The sequence below is a fragment of the Vombatus ursinus genome, unplaced genomic scaffold (genome assembly GCF_900497805.2).
Source record: "Vombatus ursinus unplaced genomic scaffold, bare-nosed wombat genome assembly UNPS02014791.1, whole genome shotgun sequence".
In the NCBI taxonomy this organism is placed as follows: domain Eukaryota; kingdom Metazoa; phylum Chordata; class Mammalia; order Diprotodontia; family Vombatidae; genus Vombatus; species Vombatus ursinus.
Window position 1 is genome coordinate 69,560,666 of NW_020954569.1, and position 23,190 is coordinate 69,583,855.

Genomic DNA, 23,190 nt, shown 5'->3' on the forward strand with positions numbered 1-23,190 from the left:
TCGTTAGTTTGCTTGGTTTAGTTTTAAAGGGGCAGGTCAGAATCTTTGCTGTCAGGGGCTCAGCTGTGACCTCCCATGGTTCTCTCCAAGGTCCGCCCAAGGTATGGCCAGAAAAGCGGGAGTGGGGGAGGTTTGCAACTTCGCCATCTTCCTTGTCCAGACTCTAATCCGTCAACACAATGCATGTGAGATTCTGTTTTATGCGGATTTTTGGAGGGAAAGCGCTGCGGGGGGAGAGGCCACTCGGCACATGTGTGTGGTCCGAGGCCAGTCCGGAACTGAGCGTGCATGTCACCAAGGCAGCCGAGAACATCACCAAGAAGCCGAGGCCGCCCGGCTTTCTAGGCAGGACACGGAAGTGATTGCGGGGGGGCAGAGAAGCCGGAGACACATTTCCGCCCGCTGCTTATTTCACGCCCCCCAGCTCCCCGCGTGGTTGTCTTAAACCTCGAGAGCCTGGATCTGTAGTTATATTCATCCCCTAGCTCCCGTCTGGCCCCCAGGAGGACAGCCGCTTCTTTGCGTCTCCCTACTCCTCCCCCGGGGCTGCCCCGAGAATAGGTGAGTAGAGCCTCACAGCGTAAGTCCCTTGGCCCCGACTGACCCTCCCCGCCACGGCCCGCCCCCAGGCTATTAGGGTCCGGCCCGGGCTGTGGCCCCGTGGCCCCGCGCCCCCGCACCCCCGCGCCTGCGCTCTCCTGCTCTCGCTATGGGATGTCTGCTCGCGGCGGCCCACGTGCCATCCCGCGGACGCCCCGCAGGCTTGCCCCGGGGAGGCGCCGCTGCAGGAGCCGCCTTGCCACGCTCCCCTGCTAAAGGACGTGGCCAGGGAGGGGGGCGGATTAGGGGGTCCTGGGATCCCAATGGGTCGGTCACCCGGCCTCCCAGAGGTTCTGGGTCGGATGAGTGACCTCCTCAGTGTTCTCATCTGTGAAATGGGAGAGTGCAACTAACTAGAAGACTCCCAGAAAGCCAGAAGTCTGGGTAGAAAGAACTTGTGTTCCTTAAGTTCAAAAAACATAAAAGTCTTGCATAAAACCATAGCAGTTAGAAATTGATAATTCAATTCCTTCGTTTTAGGGATAAGGACAGGATATGTGATTTTTCATGTTGTTGTTATGGAACCTCTCCTGCCTCCATCCCAATGCAGGCCTACACTTCTGCTGCTATTTGTAATTTTAGTAGCAGAGGTTCTTAACCTCTTTTATGCTATGGAACCCTTTGTCAGTGTGGTAAAATCTGTAGAGCTCCCATCTCAGAATAATGTTTGTAAATGTGTAAAATAAGGTACGTAGTATTGTACAGGAAATCGATCATATGGAAATTCAGTTAGCGAACTATGTTTTTTAAAAAACCTGGGAAGACATAGGATGAATTGACTAATGAAATGAGTAGAACCATGAGAACAGTGCACACAATAACAGCAATATTGTACAGTGATCACCTTTGAATAACTTAGCCAATAACTTAGCCGTGATGAAAAATGCTGTCCACCCCTAGAGAGAGAACTGATGAACTGAGTGCAGATTGAAGTATAATTTTTTCACTTTTTTTTTGCATTTTTCTTTCTGTAATATATTTTGCTTAATTTCATATGTATAATTGATATATTGCTTACCTTCTCAGTGGACTGGGAAGGGATAGAAATTAGAACTTAAAAATTTTTTTAATGTTATAAATTTATAAAATAATACGTATTTTATATATTTATATCATGTTATAAGATGTAAAATTTATATAAAATATTTAAAATATTAAATGAAGTTTTTTTAAAAGAAAAAAATTAAATTGTATTGCTATGGGCATTCAAGAAAGAAAAAAATTAGAAAAACAACACAAAACAAAACTCACCCACCCCAGGTTTAAAACCTCTATTTTGGAAGGATGCTTAATGCTATCCGTTTTTGTTGGGTTGTTTCAGTCGTTTTAGACTCTTATTGATCCCATTTGGGTTTTTCTTTGTAGAGATATTAAAATGGTTTGCCATTTCCTTTTCCAGCTCCTTTTACTGATGAGGAACTGAGGCAGACAGGGTTAAGTGACTTGCCAGGTCACACAGCTAATGTCTGAGGCCAGATTTGAGCTCAGGAAGATGAATCTTCCTTATTCCAAGCCCAGTGCTCTATCCACCGTGCCACCTAGGTGCACCTTTAACACTACACACCCCCTCGCAAAGGTGAGGGACTCCAGGTAGTTTGAGGATGTGGCCAATGTGGGAATTTGCTTTGCTTGACTTTGCATATGTGTAAAAAGGGCTTGTATTTTTTTTTAACAACAGGAAGTAAGAAAGAAAGAAAATAACTGCTGGGTAAGTAGAAATTAAAAGAAAAGTAGCAAGCTCTCCCTATGCCCCAGAGAAGTTGCCTAGAGCCCTGGAGAGACAGAATTGATTTCACCCAAGGTCAGGCAGCCAGTGTCTCAGAGTTAGCACTTGAAATTGTCCTTTTAGGGCTAAGGCCAGTATGAGGAGATCCACAAAAGTTTAGTGATTTTCTTGAGGTCACACATCTTTTTAGTGATAAAGGAACTGAGACTCAGTTCTTCTGACTCCCGTTTACCTGTGTACTTTTTGTTCCTTATGATGGCGGTTATTCCCAAAGAGAAGTGGTACAGAAGGGAGGTTGGGGCATTGTTGGGATAGGAAGAGGGGAAATTACAGCTTCTGAGAAGATTTTCACAGTGCTGTTTCAGTGTTTTGTTGGAAATATTGTATTCCCAGAAGTTTAGATACACGTATTGTAATATATCATAATATCTACTTTTAAAATTATTATTCATGCTTCTGTTCTCAGCTTTAATATGTTGTTCTTGTCTATTCAATTTTCAGTAGTGTCTGATTCTTCATGACCCTATTTGGAGTTTTCTTGGCAAAAATACTAGAGTGGTTTGCCATTTTCTTCTCCAGTTCATTTTCACAGATGAAGAAACTGAGGCAAACAGAGTGAAGGGGCTTGCCCAGGGTCACACAGCTAGTAAGTGTCTGAGGCCTGATTTGAACTCAGGTTTTCCTGACTCCAGGCTCAGCACTCTACCTACTGTACCATCTAGCTGCCTGGTTAAAATATTAATAATTAATAGTAACCTAGTTTAAGCTTGGGCAGCTAGGTGGCACCATATTGCACAGAGTGCTAGGCCTGGAGTCAGGAAGACTCATCTTTCTGAGCTCAAATCTGGCCTCAAACATTTACTAGGTATGTGAACCTGGACAAGTCACTTAACCCTGTTTGTCTCAGTTTCCTCATCTGTAAAATGAGCTGGAGAAGGAAATGGCAAACCACTCCAGTATCTTTGCCAAGAAAATTCCAAGTGGGGTCACAACGAGTCAGATGAGACTGAAATAACTGAACAACAAGTTTAAGATAATTTATGCAATTTGCCTCCAATATGTTTATGCAAATTTGGTTTATTTTCAATTTTTCCATTTGGCCTAAATCCCTACTACACAGACTGAGTATTAAGGATGAAAAACACACTGGATTAGGAGTCAGAAGAGAGGGAGTATAGTGCAGCAATTCTCAAACTTTTGGTCTCGGGATCCTTTTCCAAAACTTGTTGAGTATTATAAAGAGCTTGGTTTACATGGGTTCAGTCTGTTGACATTTACCATATTAGAAATTAAAACCAATAATTTTGTAAATATGTATTAATTCATCTAAAAATAGCAATAACTGATTACATGTTAACATAAATAACATTTTTATGAAAGATATTTTCCAAAACAAAAAATCAGTGAGGAGAGTTGCTCTTTTACATATTTTTGCACATTTCATTAATTCTGACTAAATAAAAGACAACTAGATTTTCATACCTGTTTCTGCATTCAATCTGTTGTGATAGGTTGTTTTAGTTGAAGTATATGAAGAAAATCTGGCCTCACACAGATAAATAGTTGAAAATAGCACCTTAGTATTATTATGAAAATATTTTTGACTTTGCAGACCCACAAGAGGGTCTCAGGAACCCCCTGGGATTTTCAGAGAACCATTAAGTGTGATAGATAAGTGATTGGAGTTGGAGTCAGGAAGTACTGGGTTCAAATTCTGATTAGACATAAGCTTTGTGACACTGAGCAGTTTACTTATCCTTCCTGTGCCTCAGTTTCTTCATTTGTAAAATGTGAAAGTTGGAACTGATGGTTTTTATGATTTCTTCTACCTCTAAATCCATGTCCCTTTGACCCGAACTCAAGTCTCAGCTCAGATTACCAGTGGCTGCTCTCTTTACCACTCTGACCCCCTAATAACCTCATTTGTTAAGTGGATAATAATATTTTATTATCTGCCTGTTGTGAGGAAAGCATTTTGTAAACTTTAAGGTCTACATAAACATGAGTTATTATTCATTAGAAGTTTGAGTTCCTACTAGTTCTTGAAATGGGGGTATTGGGAATTGGGAATTCAAAAGAAGCAAAAATATATGGTCCCCTGGGATTTAGATTTAGTTGGGGAACAAAGCTGTGTGTTCACAAAACAGTTAAATAGCAAAGAAGTGTAGGATTAAGAGGGCAGCTAGATGTCAAAGTGGATAGAGTGCTAGGCCTGGAGTCAAGAAAACTCCTCTTCCCCAGTTCTGATGTGCCTCAGACACTTACTGGCTCTATGGTTCTGGGCAAGTCACTTAACTCTCTTGGTCTCAGTTTCCTCCTCTGTAAAATGAGCCGGAGAAGGAAATGGCAAACCACTCCAGCATCTTCGAAGAAAACCCCAAATGGGCTCATGAACAGTTAGATACAACTGAAAAAAATGACTGAACAACAACAACACAGGATTAAGAACCATAAGGGAATTTGGAGGGAGAAGAGCTCAGTGTGGCTTCAGAGTCACCCAAAGTTTGCTGAGCATTATTTTAATGTCTTACCTCCTAACCTGAATTCTGACTTGTTTTTAATTAATTGGTTTACGTGTATTTTTTTTTAATTTAAGTCAGAATTCCAAAGGACCCATGGTGAAAAATGCTATCTACTTTCAGAGACAGAACTGATGAACTCTGAATGCAGATTGAAGCATACTTTTTAAACTTTCCTTCTTTTTCTTGAGGGTTTTTTGTCTGTTTTCTTTTGCAACATGGCTAATACAGAAATGTGTTTTGCGTGACTTCACAGGTACAATTGATATCAAATTGCTTGCCTTCTCAAGGAAGGTAGAGGGGAGGGATGGAGAGAATTTGGAACTTAAAGTTTTTAAGAAATGATAAAAAAAAATTTTTTTACATGTAATTAGGAAACACTGAACAAAATAAATAAAAATGTATGGAAAAAAATTTGTCAGTCCTGCATGATTTAGAAGTTGGTGGTAAAAGGCATTTTGGGAGCTGTTCAAATCTACCCTATGTTTGTGTAGAACAATAGACTTTGGGGAGTCTAACCGAGGGGACTGGCACCCAGAATGTCACTCACCCTCTACCAGTAATGTCGACAGGATTTCCGAGTTTGTGATTTATGGTGCACAGTGATCTCAGGATTCTCTTTTGTTGTTTCAGGGTGGAAGATGTCCATGGATGTAACCTTCCTAGGAACAGGCTCTGCATACCCATCACCCACCAGGGGAGCCTCTGCTGTAGCTCTCCGATGTGAAGGTGCCTGCTGGCTCTTTGATTGTGGGGAAGGGACACAAACACAGTTCATGAAAAGCCAGCTTAAAGCAGGTCAGTAGGTGTACCTTGGGTGCTTTTCTTATTCATGAGAATCTCTTGAAATTCCATCATTTTGCTTCCTTTTCAAGGTCCTTTAATCTGGACTCATCTTACTGATTCAGATTTCTCTCTCATTCATTAAATACTTATTGAGTGTTTATTACCTGCAAGACACATTGCCCAGTTACTTGGGGATAGGAAGATGTGTAAGAAAGTCCCAGACCGTGGAATTTTCTGAAATTAATATAATATTATGTTGATTTTTGATCAGTGTAATGAGAATAATAAAAATGTCAAGAGGCGTAAAAATGCCCGCATCTGAGGCAGTTGGGGAAGTCTTCATAAAGAAAGTAGGATTTGTACTGGGCTTTAAAGAGTGAATATGATTTTGATGGGTGGAAATTTTAGCTTAATTTTTTTTAGCTCTACATTTACTCCCTCCTTCTAACTCCTCCCCATCCATTGAGAAGGCAAGAAATATATACCCATTATACATAAAGTCATGTAAAACATTTCCACATTAGCTATCCCCTCCCAAAAAAAAAACTGCACAAGAAAAATAGAGAAAAGGAAAAACATCAACTTCATTCTACACTCTAAGTCCATCAGTTCTCTATCTAAAGGTGGATAGCATTTTACATCGTGAGTCCTTTGGAGTTGATTAGAGTAGCTAAGTCTTTTACAGTTGATTTTCCTTACACTATTGCTTAGTAATGTGTAAATTGTTCTCCTGGTTCTGCTCACTTTGCATCAGTTCATGCATGTTTTCCCAGGTTTTTCTGAAACCATCCCTTCATCATTTCTTGCAGCATAATAGTTAGTGCATCACAATCGTATGCTGCAACTTGTTCAGCCATTCAGGTTCCAATTCTTTTCCATCAGAAAAATTGCTGCTATAAAATATTTTTTATATATAGGTCCTTTTCCCATTTCTTTGATCCTCTGGAGGTATAGACCTAGTAGCAGTATTGCTACATCAAAGGCTATGCATAGTTTTATTGCCCTTTGGGCATAGTTCTATATTGTTCTCCAGAATGGTTGGCTTAGTTCACAGCGCCACCAACAGTGCATGATGGCCCCTATTTTCCTACATCCACTCCAACTGTCATTTTATAAATGACAAAAAAAACCTGTCTTTTTACTTTTCTGTCATCTAGGATCCTCTAGGCGTAGTATCATCTTTTCTGTAAAAAGTGATAATTTTGTTTCCTTGTTGCTTATTTTTCTGCCATCTTAGCCATTCTGAGAGGTGTAAAGTGGTACTTCAGAAGCATTTCGCTAATATGATGAATGAGAAGTCTGAGACACAGAGTTTCTGGGCAATTACTAATCAACTCATTAATTACGTCTAGGAAATAATAAATCAAGGTCAGTGGCCCGCTCAGAAACCAAAGACACTTCCCCTTCCCCCTCCCCCCAATTGAATACTTACAAGCCTTTGGAAAAGAGGGTGTCCCTGAGGGTGGAAATCAACTCTGATTGGTTAACAAGCAATGAGGGGATAGACACATTAAAGGGGAAGTGGGCAAAAAGTCTTCAGCTTTTCCTGCTGAGGATATGACCTAATGGTGAGACTCAGTTGCCTCAGCAATCTAGACAAAAGAATCCTTCTCTACTCAGAACACTCTTCATATGCGGGGTCACCCTAAATTCTAATGGAAGATTCCAAGTACAGGTGCTTATTTCCCAAGGGCAAGAACTTGCCTGAACCAGACTCTGTTTATAAGGTCTTCTAGTTGAGTGGGGCCCCACCCACAAAAAGCATGTACCCTGAGGATTTGGGCAATCTCTTCTATCAGCAATGTCCTTCAGAGACTGGCTGAATAACCTCTGGGGGCTTGTTTCTGATTGAGGAAATAGGAGGGGAAAACCTCAATCCAAGTTTAATAATTGGTTATTAATATAAGAGAAAAAGAATCATTTCTCACTAATTACTAGTGATTTAGAGCATTTTTCATGTGACTATTGATAGCTTTGATTTCTTCTTCTGAAAACTGTCACTTCATATCCTTTGACTGTTTATCAATTGGGGAATGGCTCCCAATTTTTATAGATTTATAGATTCTGTATATATTTGTTTTGTTGTTTTTTTTTTACTTTTAGGCAGTTGGGGTTAAGTGACTTGCCCAGGGTCACACAGCTAGTAAGTGTCAAGTGTTTGGCCTGAGGCTGGATTTGAACTCAGGTCCTTCTGAATTCAGGGCCAGTGCTGTATCCACTGTGCCACCTAGCTGCCCGATTCTCTATATATTTAAAAAATGAGACCTTAGTCAAAGAAACTTGCTACAATTTTCCCACCAGTGTCCTGTTTTTCTTTAATTTTGGCTAATGTTCATACAGAAACATTTTAATTTTATGTAATTAAAATTGTCTATTTTATGTTCTGTGAACCTCTCTGCCTCTTGCTTGGTCATGAACTCTTATTGTAGCCATAGATCTGACAGGTAATTTCTTCCATGCTCCCCTAATTTACTTATGGTATCAACCTTTTTGTCCAAATCACTACTCATTTTGAGCCTATCTTGGTCATACAGTATGAGATATTAGTCTATGCCTCATTTTTTTTTTTCTTTTGGTGAGGTGATCGGGTTAAGTGACTTGCCCAGGGTCACACAGCTAGTAAGTGTAAAGTGTCTGAGACTGGATTTGAACTCAGTTCTTCCTGACTCCAAGGCCAGAGCTCTATCCACTGCGCCACCTAGCTGCCCCTTCTATGCCTCATTTCTTCAAGACTACTTTCCAGTTTTCCCAGCAATTTTTCTTGAATAGTGAATTCTTTTCCCAGTAACTGGGAACTTTGGTTTTATCAAATACTAGGTTACTATCCTCATTAACTTCTGTATATTGTGTACCCAATCTGTTTCATTGATCAGCCACCCTGTTTCTTACAGAGTACCAAATTGTTTTGATAATTACCCCTTTGTAATATAGTGTGAGATCTAGTACTGGTAAGCTGCCTTTCCATTTTTTTCTCATTGGTTCCCTTGGTATTCTTGACCTTTTGTCCTCCAGATGAATTTTATTATTTTCTCTAGCTTTGTAAAGTAATTCTTTGGTGGTTTGATTGGTATGGTACTGAATTAGCATGTTAACTTAGGTAGAATTGTCATTTTTGTTATATTGTCTCAGCTTATCCGCAAGCATTTAATATTTCTCCAGTTTTATAGATCTGTCTTTATTTGTGTCAGGAGTGTTTTGTAATTGTGTTCACATAATTGCTCTGTGTGTCTTGGCGAGTGGATTCCCAACTGTACTGTCTACAGTTATTTTATGTCTCTTCCTGGTAGGTTTTATTGGTAACATATGGAAATACTGATGATTTGAGTGGGTTTGTTTTATATAATGCGACTTTGCTAAAGTTGTTAATTGTTTCACTTAGTTTTTTTAGTCATTTCTCTTGGATTTTCTGAGTATGTTATGTCTTCCGCAAAAAGTGATAATTTTGTTTCCTTGTTGCTTATGCTTATTCCTTCAATTTCTTTTTCTTATGTTGTTGCTATAGCTAGCATTTCTAACACAGTACTGGAAAGGCTTCTAATTTGTCCTCATTATAGATAATGATTGCTCTTATTTTTAGATAGATGCCACTTATTTTAAGAAAGGCTGCATTTATTGCTGTGCTTTCTAGTGTTTTTAAAAGGATTAGGTCTTGTATGATCCAAGACAACTCTGAAGGACTTATGATGAAAATTGCTATCTGTCCCCAGAGATAGAACTGATGGTGTCTGAATATAGATGAAGCATACTTTTTACTTTATTTTCTTGAGGTTTTGTTTTTTGTTCTTTGTTTTCTTTCACAACATGACTAATATGCATGCAATATTTTGTATGACTCCAAATATATAACCTATATCCAGTTGCTTGCTTTCTCAATGGGGTTGGGAAGGAGGAAGGGAGAGAATTTGAAATTCTAATTTTTAAAAAACAGTTGTTAAAAATTGTTTTTACACATAACTGGGGAAAAATAAAATGCTAAATAAATTTTTTAAAAGGTTAGAAAAAAGGAATAAGTACTGTGTTTTGTCAAAAGCTTTTTCTGTATCTATTGATTAATCATATTTTTGGTTTTGTTATTGATATGACTAGTTATGCTTATAGTTTTCTTAATACTGAATCAGCCCTGCATTCCTGGTATAAATCCCACTTAGTCATAGTGTAGGTCTTTGTGATATATTGCTCTAATCTCCTTGCTAGTATTCTATTTAGATTTCTGAATCAATATTCATTAGGAAAATTGGTCTATAGTTGTCTTTTGCTCTTTTCTCTCATTTAGTTGTCCGAACTAAATTTGTGAGCGCCGGCCCTGGAGTCAGGAGGACCTGAGTTCAAATGTGGTCTCAGACACCTGACACTTACTAGCTGTGTGGCCCTAGGCTAGTCACTTAACCCCATTGGCTAGTCAAAAAAAAAAAAAAAAAGAAAGAAAAAGAAAAACTATATTTGTGTCGTAAAAGAAATTGGTAGAACTTCTTCTTTACCTACTTTTTCAGACAGTTTATGTAATTTTGAATTTAGTCGTTCTTTAAATGTTTGGTGCTATTTTTTTTTTCTTAGGGAGCTTCTTTATGGCTTTTTATGGTAGGGTTAAAGTATTCTATTTCCAGTTCTATTAAAATGAGTAGTTTATATTTTTGTAGATATTCATCTAGGGGCAGCTAGGTGGCACAGTGGATAAAGTGCTGAGCCTGAAGTCACGAAGACTCATCTTCCTGAATTAAAATCTGGCCTCAGACACTTACTAGCTGTGTGACCCTGGGCAAGTCACTTCACCCTGTTTGCCTCAGTTTCCTCATCTGTAAAATGAACTGGAGAAGAAATGGCAAACTACTCCAGTATCTTTGCCAAGAAAACTTTAAATGGGGTCACAAAGAGTCTGACATAATTGAAACAAATGAGCAACAACATAATCATCCATTTCGCCTAGATTGTCAGTTTTATTTGGCACATAGTTGGGCAAAATAGCTCCTAATAATTGCTTTAATTTCATCTTCATTGGTTGTGCATTTTTCCTTTTCATTTTTGATACAAGAAATTTGATTTCTTCCTTTTAAAAAAAATGAGCCACTGTTTTATCTCTTTTATTTTATTTTTTCATAAAACTAACTTCTAGTTTTATTTATTAATTCATGGTTTTTTTTTACTTTCAGTTTTACTAACCTCTCAATTTTCAAGATTTCTATCTTGATGTTTAATTGGGAATTTTAATTCTGTTCTTCTAGGTTTTTTTAGTTGCATACTCAATTCATTGATCTATTCTTTTTCTCTTCTGTTTTGTAAGCATTTAGAAATAGAAATTTTCTCCTCAGTACTGCTTTAGTTGCATACCACAAATTTTGGTATGTCATTTCTTTGTTGTCATAATCTTTAATGAAATTAATGATTATTTCTATGATTTGTTCTTTGACCTACTCATTCTTTAGGATTAGATTATTTATCTTCCAGTTAATTTTTAATCTATGCTTCTAAGGCCTTTTTTTGAATGTGATTTTTATTGCATCATGGTTCAGAAAAGGTACATTTAATATATGTGCTTTTGTGCATTTATTTTGAAGTTTTAATGCCATCATATGAGGTCATTTTTTTTTTGTGAAGACATCATATATATATATCTGACAAAAAAGGTATAATTCTTTCTATTCCCATTCATTATTCCCCAGAGCTTCCTAGTATCTAACTTTTCTAAAATTCTGCTCATCTCCTTTCTAATTTTTGATGGTTAGATTTTTCTAGGTCTGAGAGGGAATCAGTTGAGGTCCCCCTCTAGTATAGTTTTACTGTCTATTTCCTCCTGTAAGTCAGTTAACTTTTCTTTCAAGAATTTGGATGTGGGGCAGGTAGGTGGTGCAGTGGATAGAACACTGGCCCTGGAATCAGCAAGACCTGAGTCCAAATCCAGCCTCAGACACATAACATTCACTTGCTGTGTAACTGTGGGCAAGTCACTTAAACCCAATTGCCTTACCAAACAAAAAGAAAAAGAAGATTTTGGATGCTATGTCATTTTGGTGCTTATGTGTTTAGTATTGATACTATTTCATTGTCTATGGTACTTTTTAGCAAGATATAGTTTCCCTCTTTTAATTAGGTCTGTTTTTGCTTTTGCTTTTGCTTTGATTGCTAGCCTTTTGTTTTAACTATGTGTCTTTCTCCTTCAAGTGTGTCTCTTGTAAACAACATGTTATGGGTTTTGGTTTCTTATCCACTCTGCTATCTACTTCTGTTTTATAGGTGAGTTCGTCCCGTTCTCATTCACAGTTGTGATTCATAACTGTATATTTCCCTCCATCCTATTCTCTTCTATTTATCCTTCTCTTTTTTACCATGTCCTCTTTTCAAAAGTCTGTTTTGCTTCTGACCACTGCCTTCTTTAATTTACCCTCCCCTTAACCCCTTTCCTCCCTTTCTCTTAGCCCCTTCTCTTCCTTCTTCCCTGTTGGGTAAGATGAATTTCTATACTGACAACTGTGTGTCCATATATATGTGTGTATCTATAGATAGATAGATATAGATATAGATATTCTCTCTTCTTTGAACCAGTTTAGATGAGAGGTTCAAATCTTGCCTGCTTTCCCCCACCATTTTCATCTTCACCATAAAAGTTCTTCCTTGAATGCCTCTTTTATGTGAGATTATTTTCCCTAATCTTCCTCTCCCTTCCGCTTTTCTCCTAGAGCATCGCTTCTATTCTCCTTTTGAGATCATCCCAATAAAATAGACTCATATCCATGCCCTCTAAGTAGACTCCTAACTGCCTTAATAATGATAAAATTCTTCAGAGTTACATGTATCATCTTCCCATATAGGAATGTAAGTAGCTTAACCTTATTGAGTCCCTTACGATTTCTCTTTCATGTTTACCCTTTTGTGTTTCTCTTAAGTCTTAATGGTGAAATGTCAGATTTTCTATTCTGCTTTGGTCTTTTCATTAGTAATGTTTGGAAGTTCTTTATTTCACTAAATATCCATTTTTCCCCTGTTGGATTATACCCAGTTTTACTGGGTAGGTTATCCTTGTGTAATCTTATCTCCTTTCCCTTCTGGAGTATCATGTTCCAAGCTCTTTGTTCCTTTATAATGGTAGCTGCTAAATCTTGTGTGATCCTTACTGTAGTTCCACTGTATTTGAATGGTTTCTTTTTGGATGCTTATAGTATTCTGTCCTAGACCTGGGTGCTCTGAAAATTGGTTGTGACTTTGCTAAGAGTTTTCATTTAGTATTTCTTTCAGGAGGTGATTGTAGAATTCTTTCAGTTTCCACTTTGCTTCCACTTCTAAGGTATCTGGACAATTCTCCTTTATAATTTCTTGAAATATGATGTCTAGGCTCTTTTTTAAATCCTGGCTTTCGAGTAGTGTAATAATTCCTAAATTACCCCTCTTTTTTTTTTTTCCAGGTCAGTTTTTTTCCCTTATGAAATATTTCATATTTTCTTCTATTTTTTAAGTCTTTTACTTTGTTTTATTGTTTCTTGATATCTCATGGAGTCATTAGTTTCTGCTTGACCAATTCTAATTTTTAGGGAGGTTTTTTTTCCTGGGGGTAGAGTGAAGCAATTGGGGTTAAGTGACTTGCTAAGGGTCACACAGCTAGTAAGTGTTAAGTGTCTGAGGCCAGATTTGAACTCAGGTCCTCTTGACTCCAAGGCCTGTGCTCTAACTACTTCACCACCTAGCTGCTCTTAAAGAGTTATTTGCTTTAGTAAGATTTTATACATCTCTTAATCATTTGGCCAATTCTGATTCTTCAGGAGTCATTTTGGGGCAGGTAGGTGGCACAGTGGATAGAGCACCAGCCCTGGATTCAGGAGGACCTGAGTTCAAATCCGGCCTCAGACATATAACATTTACTAGCTATTTGACCCTGGGCAAGTCACTTAACCCCATTGTCTAGTCAGTAAATAAATAGATAGATAGATAGGTAGATAAATAGATAGAAAAAAAAAGAAGTCATTTTCTTCAGTATTTTTGGTACTTTGTTTTACCAAACTAATTCTTTTTGTAATTTTCTTTCATTGCTTTCATTTCTTTTCCCATTTTTTCCTCTACTTCTATTATTTGAGTTAAAAAAATTTTTTTTGCTTTTTTCAGAATTTGCTTTCTTTAGCTCGTTTTAGAATTCTTTTTGAGCTTGTGCCCAATCTGCATTTTTCTTTGAGGTTTTAATAGTTGATGTTTTCAAGTTGGTGCCTTCTTCTGAATTTATATCTTGAATTTCCTTGTCAGCCTGGAAAAGTAGCCTGTACAGCCACACTGTGGTGGTATTTGATGAATAGAAAAGAGCAGGCTGCCCACCGAAAGCTAAGATATTTTCCCCAACTACGTGGTCTACCTGTGCCATCCCCCAACTCAATCAACTCTCCCAGCCCCCATTGTCTTTAGGATAAAATATAAACTCCTCTGTTCAGTCCTACACAGCCTGCCCCCAAGTGATATTTCCTGGCTCATTATATATTACTTTCATACTCTACACTTCAGCCAGACCTGCTACCTCTCCATTCCTCATGCACAGCCCTTCATCTCTCCTCTATTCTGCCTTGTGGCAGCCATCTTCTGTCCTTGGAATGTATTCCTTCCTTTCTTCTGCCTCTCCTTCAGATTGCAGCTCAGACACCACCTACGTGAAACCTTTCCCCATTCCCTCTTCCTGCCCCTTTCCTCCTTTACCATCTACCCTGTATGTAACTACTTTACCTTTATTTGTATTTCACTGTATAAGCACTTATGTACGTAATTGTTGTCTCTCCCATTAGAATGTAAGCTTTTTTTCAAATTGGGATTGTTTCATTCTTTGTATCCCCAGGCCTAGCGTATAACAGGTGCTTAACAGATAAATGCCTGTTTTTTGATGAACAAAGGTGTGGAGGGGGGAAAAGGCCAGAGCTATTTGCAGCTGAGATGCATGTAGAATAGTGATGACAGGGAAGGCTAGAAAGGTCAGTTAGGGCCCAGATCATGGAAGGACTTATACATCTAGGCAAGTGCTTTGTCCCTGATTTGACAAGTGTGTGACCTTCTATTTTTGTCAGATTGATTTCCCCATCCTTTAAATACACCAGACTCAGTCTACCTTCCCTCTCTGTCTTTGCTTATATTATTTTTCCTGCCTGGAATGCCTTCTGTGCTCAGCCTAAACAAATTATGCATCCTTCAAGGTCCAGTTCAAGTCCCAGCAACTCATCTGTGAAGCCTTCTCTGTGCATTTTAGTGTTCTCTGATCTCCCTGTCTTCTGAACTCCTACAGCCCTTCCATGCTGAAGCAAAGATGTTACCCTTAATTATATGCTGCCATGCATTGTACTCTCTGTGAATCCTGTCTCCACAAATAGATCTTGAGCTTCTTTATAGCAGAAACTAGTCTTATACCTTTTCAGTACCAAGTGTCCTTAAGAAGTAGGTATTCAGTAAATACAATAAATCTGGCTGATATCATTACTCTTCAAGTACTTTATGTGCCTGAGAAAAGTTAACTAATGCTTGGAATTTATATTTATGGTAAGGATCCTTAGCTGAGATATTTTGGGGGAGAAGGGGAAGTAATGGTGTTGCACCAAGAAAGTGTTGGCAAGGAACTCTAGCAGGCAAATTATAGGGATGTGATAACATGTCAGCCTTTGGGCATCTGCCCCACAGTCACCCATATCCCTGTCTAAGAAACATAGGCTCTGTTGGTGCTAAGCTGTGCCCTCCTCACCTTGTGTTTCTGAGACATTTTGGGCCACTTCTTGGGGCTTTTGAGTACCAGAACAAAGCTCTTCTCACAGCCTCCAGCCTTTTTGGGAGGATCATCAGCTTTTAAAGTCAATTTACAGAAGCCCAGAGGCTGCAAGGAAAAGGTTGTGATCAGAGATTGTTGGGCATCTGTAGTATAATGCTTTCTTCCAAAGGAACTCAAAATGTATAGATTTCCTGTACTCAAAGTATCCCTTTAAGTTAGGTAGATGTTCAGATTATTCTTCCCATTTAACAGATAGTTCAAGTGATATATCTAAGACTTGTTTATTTTTAATTGCACATCAGTAATCATTGTTATAAAATGTTTTTTTGCAAATTCCGAATTATTAGGATTTGATACCCAGAATCTGAGCCTTCTGAATCTTTGTTGAATGGTATTTTGTAATAACAGCTCACATAGTACTTTCCAGTTTATGGGCAGGCCTTTGAGGTAGGTGACACAGATATTATTATCCCTATGGTACAGCTGAGGAAATTGAGGAAATAGATATAGATTAAGCTGTTTGCCCAAAATCACACAGCTAGTAAGTGACCAAATCTGGATTTGAACCGAGGTCTTTGATTGCAGAACTAGTATAGTTTCACTATGCCACAGCTGTCTTGTATGATGTTTTAGTATATACAGAGTGCTTTCCCCAAACAACCCTCTGCATAAGTAGTAGTGTCCATATTTCGTAGTTGAGGAAATTGAGAGGTTAAGTGATGTGCCCACAGGATCCTAATGAATTCAAAGCCAAGTCTTCTGACTCCAAATCCAGACCTTTTTCTCCACCACCGTATGATACTTTCTGGCTAGAAATGAGTTTTTGCCTTATGGATTCAAGATTTATATAAAGGAATGCTTTGCTTTATGCTCTTGTACCTGCTACTGTCCAGAAGACTTATTCTATCTGAAGAGTGGAAAAATCTTTCTTCTGTAAGAACATAAGAAAGGCCACTCAGAGACTCATACTGTTGTTGACAAAGGCACCAAGGATATTTTGTGGGAAGGTATCATTGTTTTCCATAGTCTACCTAAGAGATTAAAAGCCTATCACCCCACATTCCATTTCCTCTTCATACCCCATTATGGACCTGCTGCCCATTAATTTGTCCCCACCTGTTTCATCTTGTACCATCTTTTCAGGTAACAATTTGCCCAAACTTACTACTCACTTTAGAAATTTATTTGTCTTAAATTTACCTCCTTCAAAGTTTCCTTCTACTTCTGTCGACAAAGTTCAGATTCATTATTCCTATCCCTCTCATGATTTTACGCTAATTGTATGCTCACCCATATTTAATCTTTCCATAAAAAGTCCTTATTTTTTTGTAATCTGTCATATGCCTATTTCCCTCCTTCTCGTAGTTATCTTTCTCTTTAGACCTTCTCTCTGTGTCTACAGTGGAATGTTACGTCTTCTGTAAAACTATTTGATAACACTGTGGGAAGTAGTTTTTCAGTTAGTAGAGGAAGGTTTCCTAGTTCTTGGTACCTAGTCAATGATCCTAAGTTCAGCTATTGTTGTTGAGGGATGAGAAAATGGAGAAAAAAGGAGTCTGATAATGTCATTGCGGAGGCCAGGTTCAGACCAGGTCTTAGCAACCTCCTCAGAAGCTCCGTTTGCCTCTAGAAGGATCAAATCGTGTTTAGACGTGTCCAGGCCTATGCAGGAGCAAGGGAAAATAGATATCCCAGAGAAGAAAAGTATAAATAAAGGGAATAAAAGGAAGTGATACAGCACTAGCATTTGTGTCTAAGGTCCCAATTTACCTATACTTCCTTAGAGTAGATCTCCCCCTTCCCCCCATTTCCAGTGTTTGGCAACCAGTGGTGGAGTGGTTTCATAAAGATCCATCTAGAGAGCAAATTGATTCAGATTACAAACTAACGTATTGTATTTGGAGTGTTCATTTGAAAAAAATCTGTTTTGGGGCAGCTAGGTGTCACAGAGGATAGAGCTTCTGGCCTTGGTGTCAGGAGGACCTGAATTTAAATCTAGCCTCAGACACTTGACATTTACTAGCAGTGTGACCCTGGGCAAGTCACTTAACTCCGATTGCCTCACCAAAAAAAGCAAAAAAGCTAAAAAATGGAACCTGAGTTCAAATCCAGCCTCAGACACTTGACACTTACTAACTGTGTGACCATGGGCAAGTCACTTAACCCCTATTGCCTCACCAGAAAGCAAAAAAAAAAAGATATAACTTTGAAAACTAGAGCAAAAAATTCCCTTCTCTCTCCCTGCTTCCCTCTGGGGGTAGGGGAGATGGGAGTGAGAAAGAATACATGCCTGACAATTGAAAAAAAAAATTATTTTAAAAAGAATTTATGGGGCGGGAAAGAAAACAAATAAATTGTCAGTAGTCTGAAATTTCAATGGTGTGGGAACTTCTTCCACCGAGGCAAATTGAAACCCATCTGTCACTTACAGGGTTAGAAAGCTGTCTGAAGTCCTGAGGTTAAGTGAGTTGCCCATCTTCACAGAGCTGGTTAAGTGTTGGGAACAGAACTTGGACCCATACCTTCTGGACTCCAAGCACCCCATCCACTGCTCCGTGCTGTGCGGTATAATTATTACAAAAAAGATCCCTGAATCACTCGGCTAACTTGAGTGAATGAGATCATGGGAAATAGAGCCCTTAATTACACACTGCTGCTCTTTATGCACGTCATTTTGCTTTGGTCCCTCCTAAATAAAATTATGATCCTATTTTTCTTTCCTGTTTTAAAAGGGAGAATTACAAAGATCTTCATAACTCATCTTCATGGGGATCACTTCTTCGGCCTTCCCGGGCTTCTTTGCACTATCAGTCTCCAGAGCAGTCCCGCAGCTTCCAAACAACCTATGGAAATCTTTGGGCCGGTAGGGCTTCGGAATTTCATCTGGAAGACTATGGAGCTCTCTCGCTCAGAGTTGACCTTCCCCTACGTTGTCCATGAGTTGGTGCCCACAGAAGATCAGTGCCCTGCTGGAGAATTAAGAGACTTCTCTCACCGAGATGGAGCTGATAGGCCTCCCAAAGAGATACAAGGGAGAACAATCCTCTTAGACTCAGTTGAAGGCTCCTATGTACTGGTCAATGATGAGCAGTTTCTTGTGAAAGCATTTCGCCTCTTCCATCGCATTCCATCCTTTGGTTTTTCAGTAGCAGAGAAGGAACGTCCAGGTAGACTCAATGCACAGAAACTAAAAGACCTTGGTAAGTGAATTTGTTGCCCTTTATTGTGTTAGGGTGGTCTTTGATGCTGCTGAAAGTGTTTAAACTGCAATGTATTGTGAACCAGCCTGTCTTATCAGCCACCCAAGTATTCAAGAAAAATCGTGTCTACTTAAATTCTTTACTGGAAGTTTGCTTATTGATTAAAGACTTAATTCCAGAAGGCCAAAAGTACTTGCCAGAGCAAAAGCCAAATGTCTGTAAACATTGGAGGTTTGTTGGGGGGGGGGGGGGGCCGGGAGAGGGTGTTGTTACTGTAGATGCAGAGCTATGGAACTTTTTATTTTTTTTGAAAGCCAAGAGTCCCTTTGGAGCAGCAGGCTATATAATTATGTGAACACATTATCAGAACTGCATCCCAGTTTTTGTTTATTTAGATGAGGCTGCCAAAAGACTGTACAGATTCACCACCCTGGTTTTTAAAAAGTATTTGTGCTGTGCATGTTTATAGTTATTATAGGTACACCTCACCTAACTTCATTAAGTAGTTTCTAAACAGCACAATGCTGGGTGAAATGGAAGTCACAGAAGGAATTAGTTCCATTCCATAGCAGCATTAAGAATGATCATTGGCCTTCCATAACAGTTTGGTATAACAGTGGCCTTTATGGTGCTGCTTGGTTTTATATATCAACAAAAGGATGTTGAGTTATGCCTTTATTCAGTAGCCTCTTCAGTTTGTTGGATGGCTATAATTTAAATGGAGATGAATACTTCACATAGTCAAATATTACTTGAAATAAATGGGTTGCAATATACATCAAAATATTCATAGCAAAGAACTGGAAATAAAGTGGATGCCCTTCCATTGGGAAAAGATAGCCTCATGAATGTGTTCAGTCAAGTCACACAAGAGAATTATTTTATCTGTTATTTTTGTGAGTTCTCTAGGTCACTGTATGTGCATTATCTAGGTGTAGGTTATACAGCATTACCTGAACAGTTTAATCCAGGGATTAAGTGGTAGATATGCAGTGGTGCATTCTGTGCTCCTTTCTTTGCAGAGAATGGAAACAAGGCTGCTGTGGTTGCTGTAATGAGATCCCAGGTGGGACTTAGAAGCTTAAAAATCATCTAACATGTGGATGAGGAACAGCTTCATCAAAAAGATACCATTAACACCAATAGCCAGAATTGAGCTTCTTGAAATATAGAGTTAATCCTAGTTTCTCATACTTTTTTTTAATGGTTACACAATTGTTAAGAAGAATCAAATGCCTTTTCTCTTTGACATTTGTGATGATAATAGAATGGAACTTAAAAAGTTGTAAATACCATTCCTGTGATTTAATCACATCTGCCTTCATCATTAGGTGTCCCGCCAGGTCCTGCCTATGGGAAACTGAAAAATGGAGTTACTGTCGTTTTGGAAAATGGAGTTAAAGTTTCTCCCCAAGATGTCTTAGAAAAGCCTATTCCTGGAAGAAAAATATGCATTTTAGGTGACTGCTCTGGGGTTGTAGGTGATGAAGGAGTGAAACTGTGCTTTGAGGCAGATCTTTTGGTTCATGAAGCCACCCTGGATGACACTCACATGGACAAAGCGAAAGAATACGGTCATAGTACCCCACGTATGGCGGCAGAGTTTGCCAAGTTGTGCAGAGTCAAGAAACTGGTTCTCACTCACTTCAGTCAGAGGTACAAACCACCTCTTGTGTCTGGAGAGGGAGAAGCAGATGATATTAGAGAATTAAAAAAGCAAGCAGAATCGGTGTTGGATTTCCAAGAAGTGACTCTAGCAGAGGATTTTATGGTGATTGACATTCCAAAGAAAAAAACTATCAGCATTACCTGAGTATGTTTGCATGTGCCAATTTGTAACTGAGCCTACTCTCCAGATTTCTGTCTGAAATTATTTTGGGCCCAATAATCCCAGGAGGGGTGGGGCTACATTGCTGAATTGACCTTTGTGTGGCCTTAATGGTATTGCACAGAGTGGCTCTTAACACCAGCAGCCTTCTTAAAGTCCCAGTTTGAATAAATGATAGCCTGATTAGATAAATATTTACTGTAGTTTAACTGTTCCCTTGAATTTGATCTAGTACTCTCCCCTTACCAGCTCAATGTTTTTGTTGTCATTACCTAAATGCAGAGAAAACTCTGTTTTCTGCTAACAATGAATTAAGCAGAAAAAAGAGATGAGGTGTAAGGAAAATCTTAGAAAGCACTTGAGGATGAATATAAGAATTCAAAAATGCTATATTTTAGCTGAAGTACTTAGCACAAGGTTGAATTAAACATCTAATTTAACTTGGTTTCTGTTTAAATTTGAATGTAATCAAAACTGCTAACTTATATGGTTTTAGAATTAATATCTGGATCAATCTCTATTATGCAGATACTACAAAAGACTGTAGGAATTATTTGTTTGGACTTGCATACTTCACGTAGTCAAATATTACTTGAAATACGTGGGTTACAATATACAGCAAAATATTCATAGCATTCATAGCAAAGAACTGGAAATAAAGTAGATGCCCTTCCATTGGGAAATCATTATACAAATTATGGCACATGAATGTAATAGAATGTTTCTGCAATATGAAGAAGCTTGGAAAGACTTAATCTGAATTGATGCAAAGTAAAGTAAGCAGAACCAGGCACATGATCTCTGTGGTTACTACAGTGATGTAAATAGAAAAAAACAAAAATAAAACTAGATGTTGTGTCATTCTAATGCTCAAGTTCCGTCCTAAAGAAGAGAGAGAAGTCACTTCTCTCCTTTCAAGTACATTCCCTGAAAATAGACTTATCTTCATGTTAATCAGTTTTGTTACCTAACAGCAGCAGGAGCAACAAAAGTCTGGTTCCTTTTCAGTCACTGTTTGTATTGTTTTTTTGGCCCTGTATTCCTCTTTGCAACACGTCATCCAGAAAATCTTTTAAAAATATGGACTTTGTACACTACTTTTCTGAGGCAGATTACATAGCAACATTAAGTTTCCATAAGAAACTTCATGCTGATGGTAACTGAGATTGACCCATAGGTTTCTTTAGTGTATTAATTGTAGATATTTATTTAAATATATAACTTATGCAGGAGTCCGTAATACTCTGGTGAATAGGTTTAAGAGAGTCCCAAGGGGAATCCAAAGATAAAAATAAAAAAAGGAGACAGGCATATGATCCTTCCGTCAGGGTTGGCCAGCTGACCTGTGGCTCTTCTGTATTTATGGCCTCCTGGGGAGTTGAGGGGGTGGGTGGTGGGTGGCAGAATTGATTGGACCGTAAGAGCCTGTTCTACTAAGGTGACACACAGGCTTTCCTAACCTGGAAAGGACTTTCAGTGATACATTAAGTTGCTAGCAAGAGCCAAGACAGAATTATGAAATTGAAAATTCCTTCCTTGGTCTTTACTATCTACCTCCTGCTTTTCCTTTTTCCTCTTATTCCAAATAATCTCTAATGAGGGGAGGATATATTTTTGTACTGGGAGAACCTTCTGTCACCAGGTTACATCTTCCACACTGCTATCTAAGTTACTGACAATGTTACTCTGCTTAGTAAATTCCAGACTCCTGGTTGCCTTTAGACTTGAATATAAACTCTTCTCTATTGGGCATTGAAAGCTATTCACAACCTCGCCCCAACATACCTTTCCAACCTTATTACACTATACTCTCCTTCATGCCTACTGTATCTTAAACGTGGCCCTCTACGTGCTGTCTTTGTGTCCCCCTTGCCTGGAATGCCCTCCTTCCTTCTCTCTGCCTCTTAGAAATCCTAATTTCCTTTAAGATTTAGCTCAAATGCCACCTTCCACATGAAAAATTTCCTGATACTTTCTACCCCAGCTCCTAGTTTCTTTATAAAATCATTTGTTTTGTATATATCTGGATATACATGTTGTTTTCTCCAAAATAAATTGTAAGCTCTTTGAGAGCAAGGACTGTGAATTTTTGTTTTTGTAACCTAGGACCAGGGTTCTTAACCTGGGGTCTGTAAACTTGTTTTTTTTTTGTGTGTGTGTTTTTATAATTATATTTTAATATAATTGGTTTTTTTTCTAATGTATTTTTTGCATTTAAAAAATTGTGTCCATGACACAAAAAGTTTAAGAATCCTTAACCTAAAACATAATTACTTAATAAAAGGTTGTTGATTGATTGAGCCCTCTTTTCTTCCAGTGTTACAAGGAATTAAATATTGGAATTTGCATTGTTTAATATTTGCAGTCATCTCCACCCACTTTTGCCAGTATACTTAGCATCTTTTATGGACTTAAATTTACAGATTCATAATTCATTGGTTCCCACATTGTAGTGCATAGCATTTGCAGCATCATGGGTCTGTGGGCTTACTTGGGGAGCATCCTCAGTTCTGGGATCCCCAATTTGATCAGTCAGGGACCCAATGAACCCTGGTAAGATTTCCTTAGAATAGGTTTCTTCCTGGGCCTATTCCATTCCAAGTTATTAATCTCATAGGCTATAGAACCAGCCTAGATTGGAAGAACATGTTGGTTTCCAAATTAAACAACTACAGTACCTATTGAGTATGTAGGCTGAGCTCTGTAAGGGGGGCTGACAGTTTTAGAAATCTCATTATGCTAGCTTGGAGGATACACTTCACATCTAGCTGTTTTGGTTATTGTAACATTTGTTATTGGGCAGCTAGATGACACAG

General features: G+C 38.6%; 1 protein-coding gene across 1 annotated transcript; it reads left to right on the plus strand.

The window, feature by feature from the left end:
• Positions 1-428: 428 nt before the first annotated feature.
• On the plus strand, positions 429-22,448 carry ELAC1 (elaC ribonuclease Z 1). Its single transcript, XM_027868943.1, has 4 exons — positions 429-561; positions 5,479-5,643; positions 18,079-18,546; positions 19,878-22,448. Exons 2-4 carry the CDS (start codon positions 5,487-5,489, stop codon positions 20,357-20,359), a joined length of 1,107 nt encoding a protein of 368 aa, XP_027724744.1. The 5' UTR covers positions 429-561; positions 5,479-5,486; the 3' UTR covers positions 20,360-22,448.
• Positions 22,449-23,190: the final 742 nt, after the last annotated feature.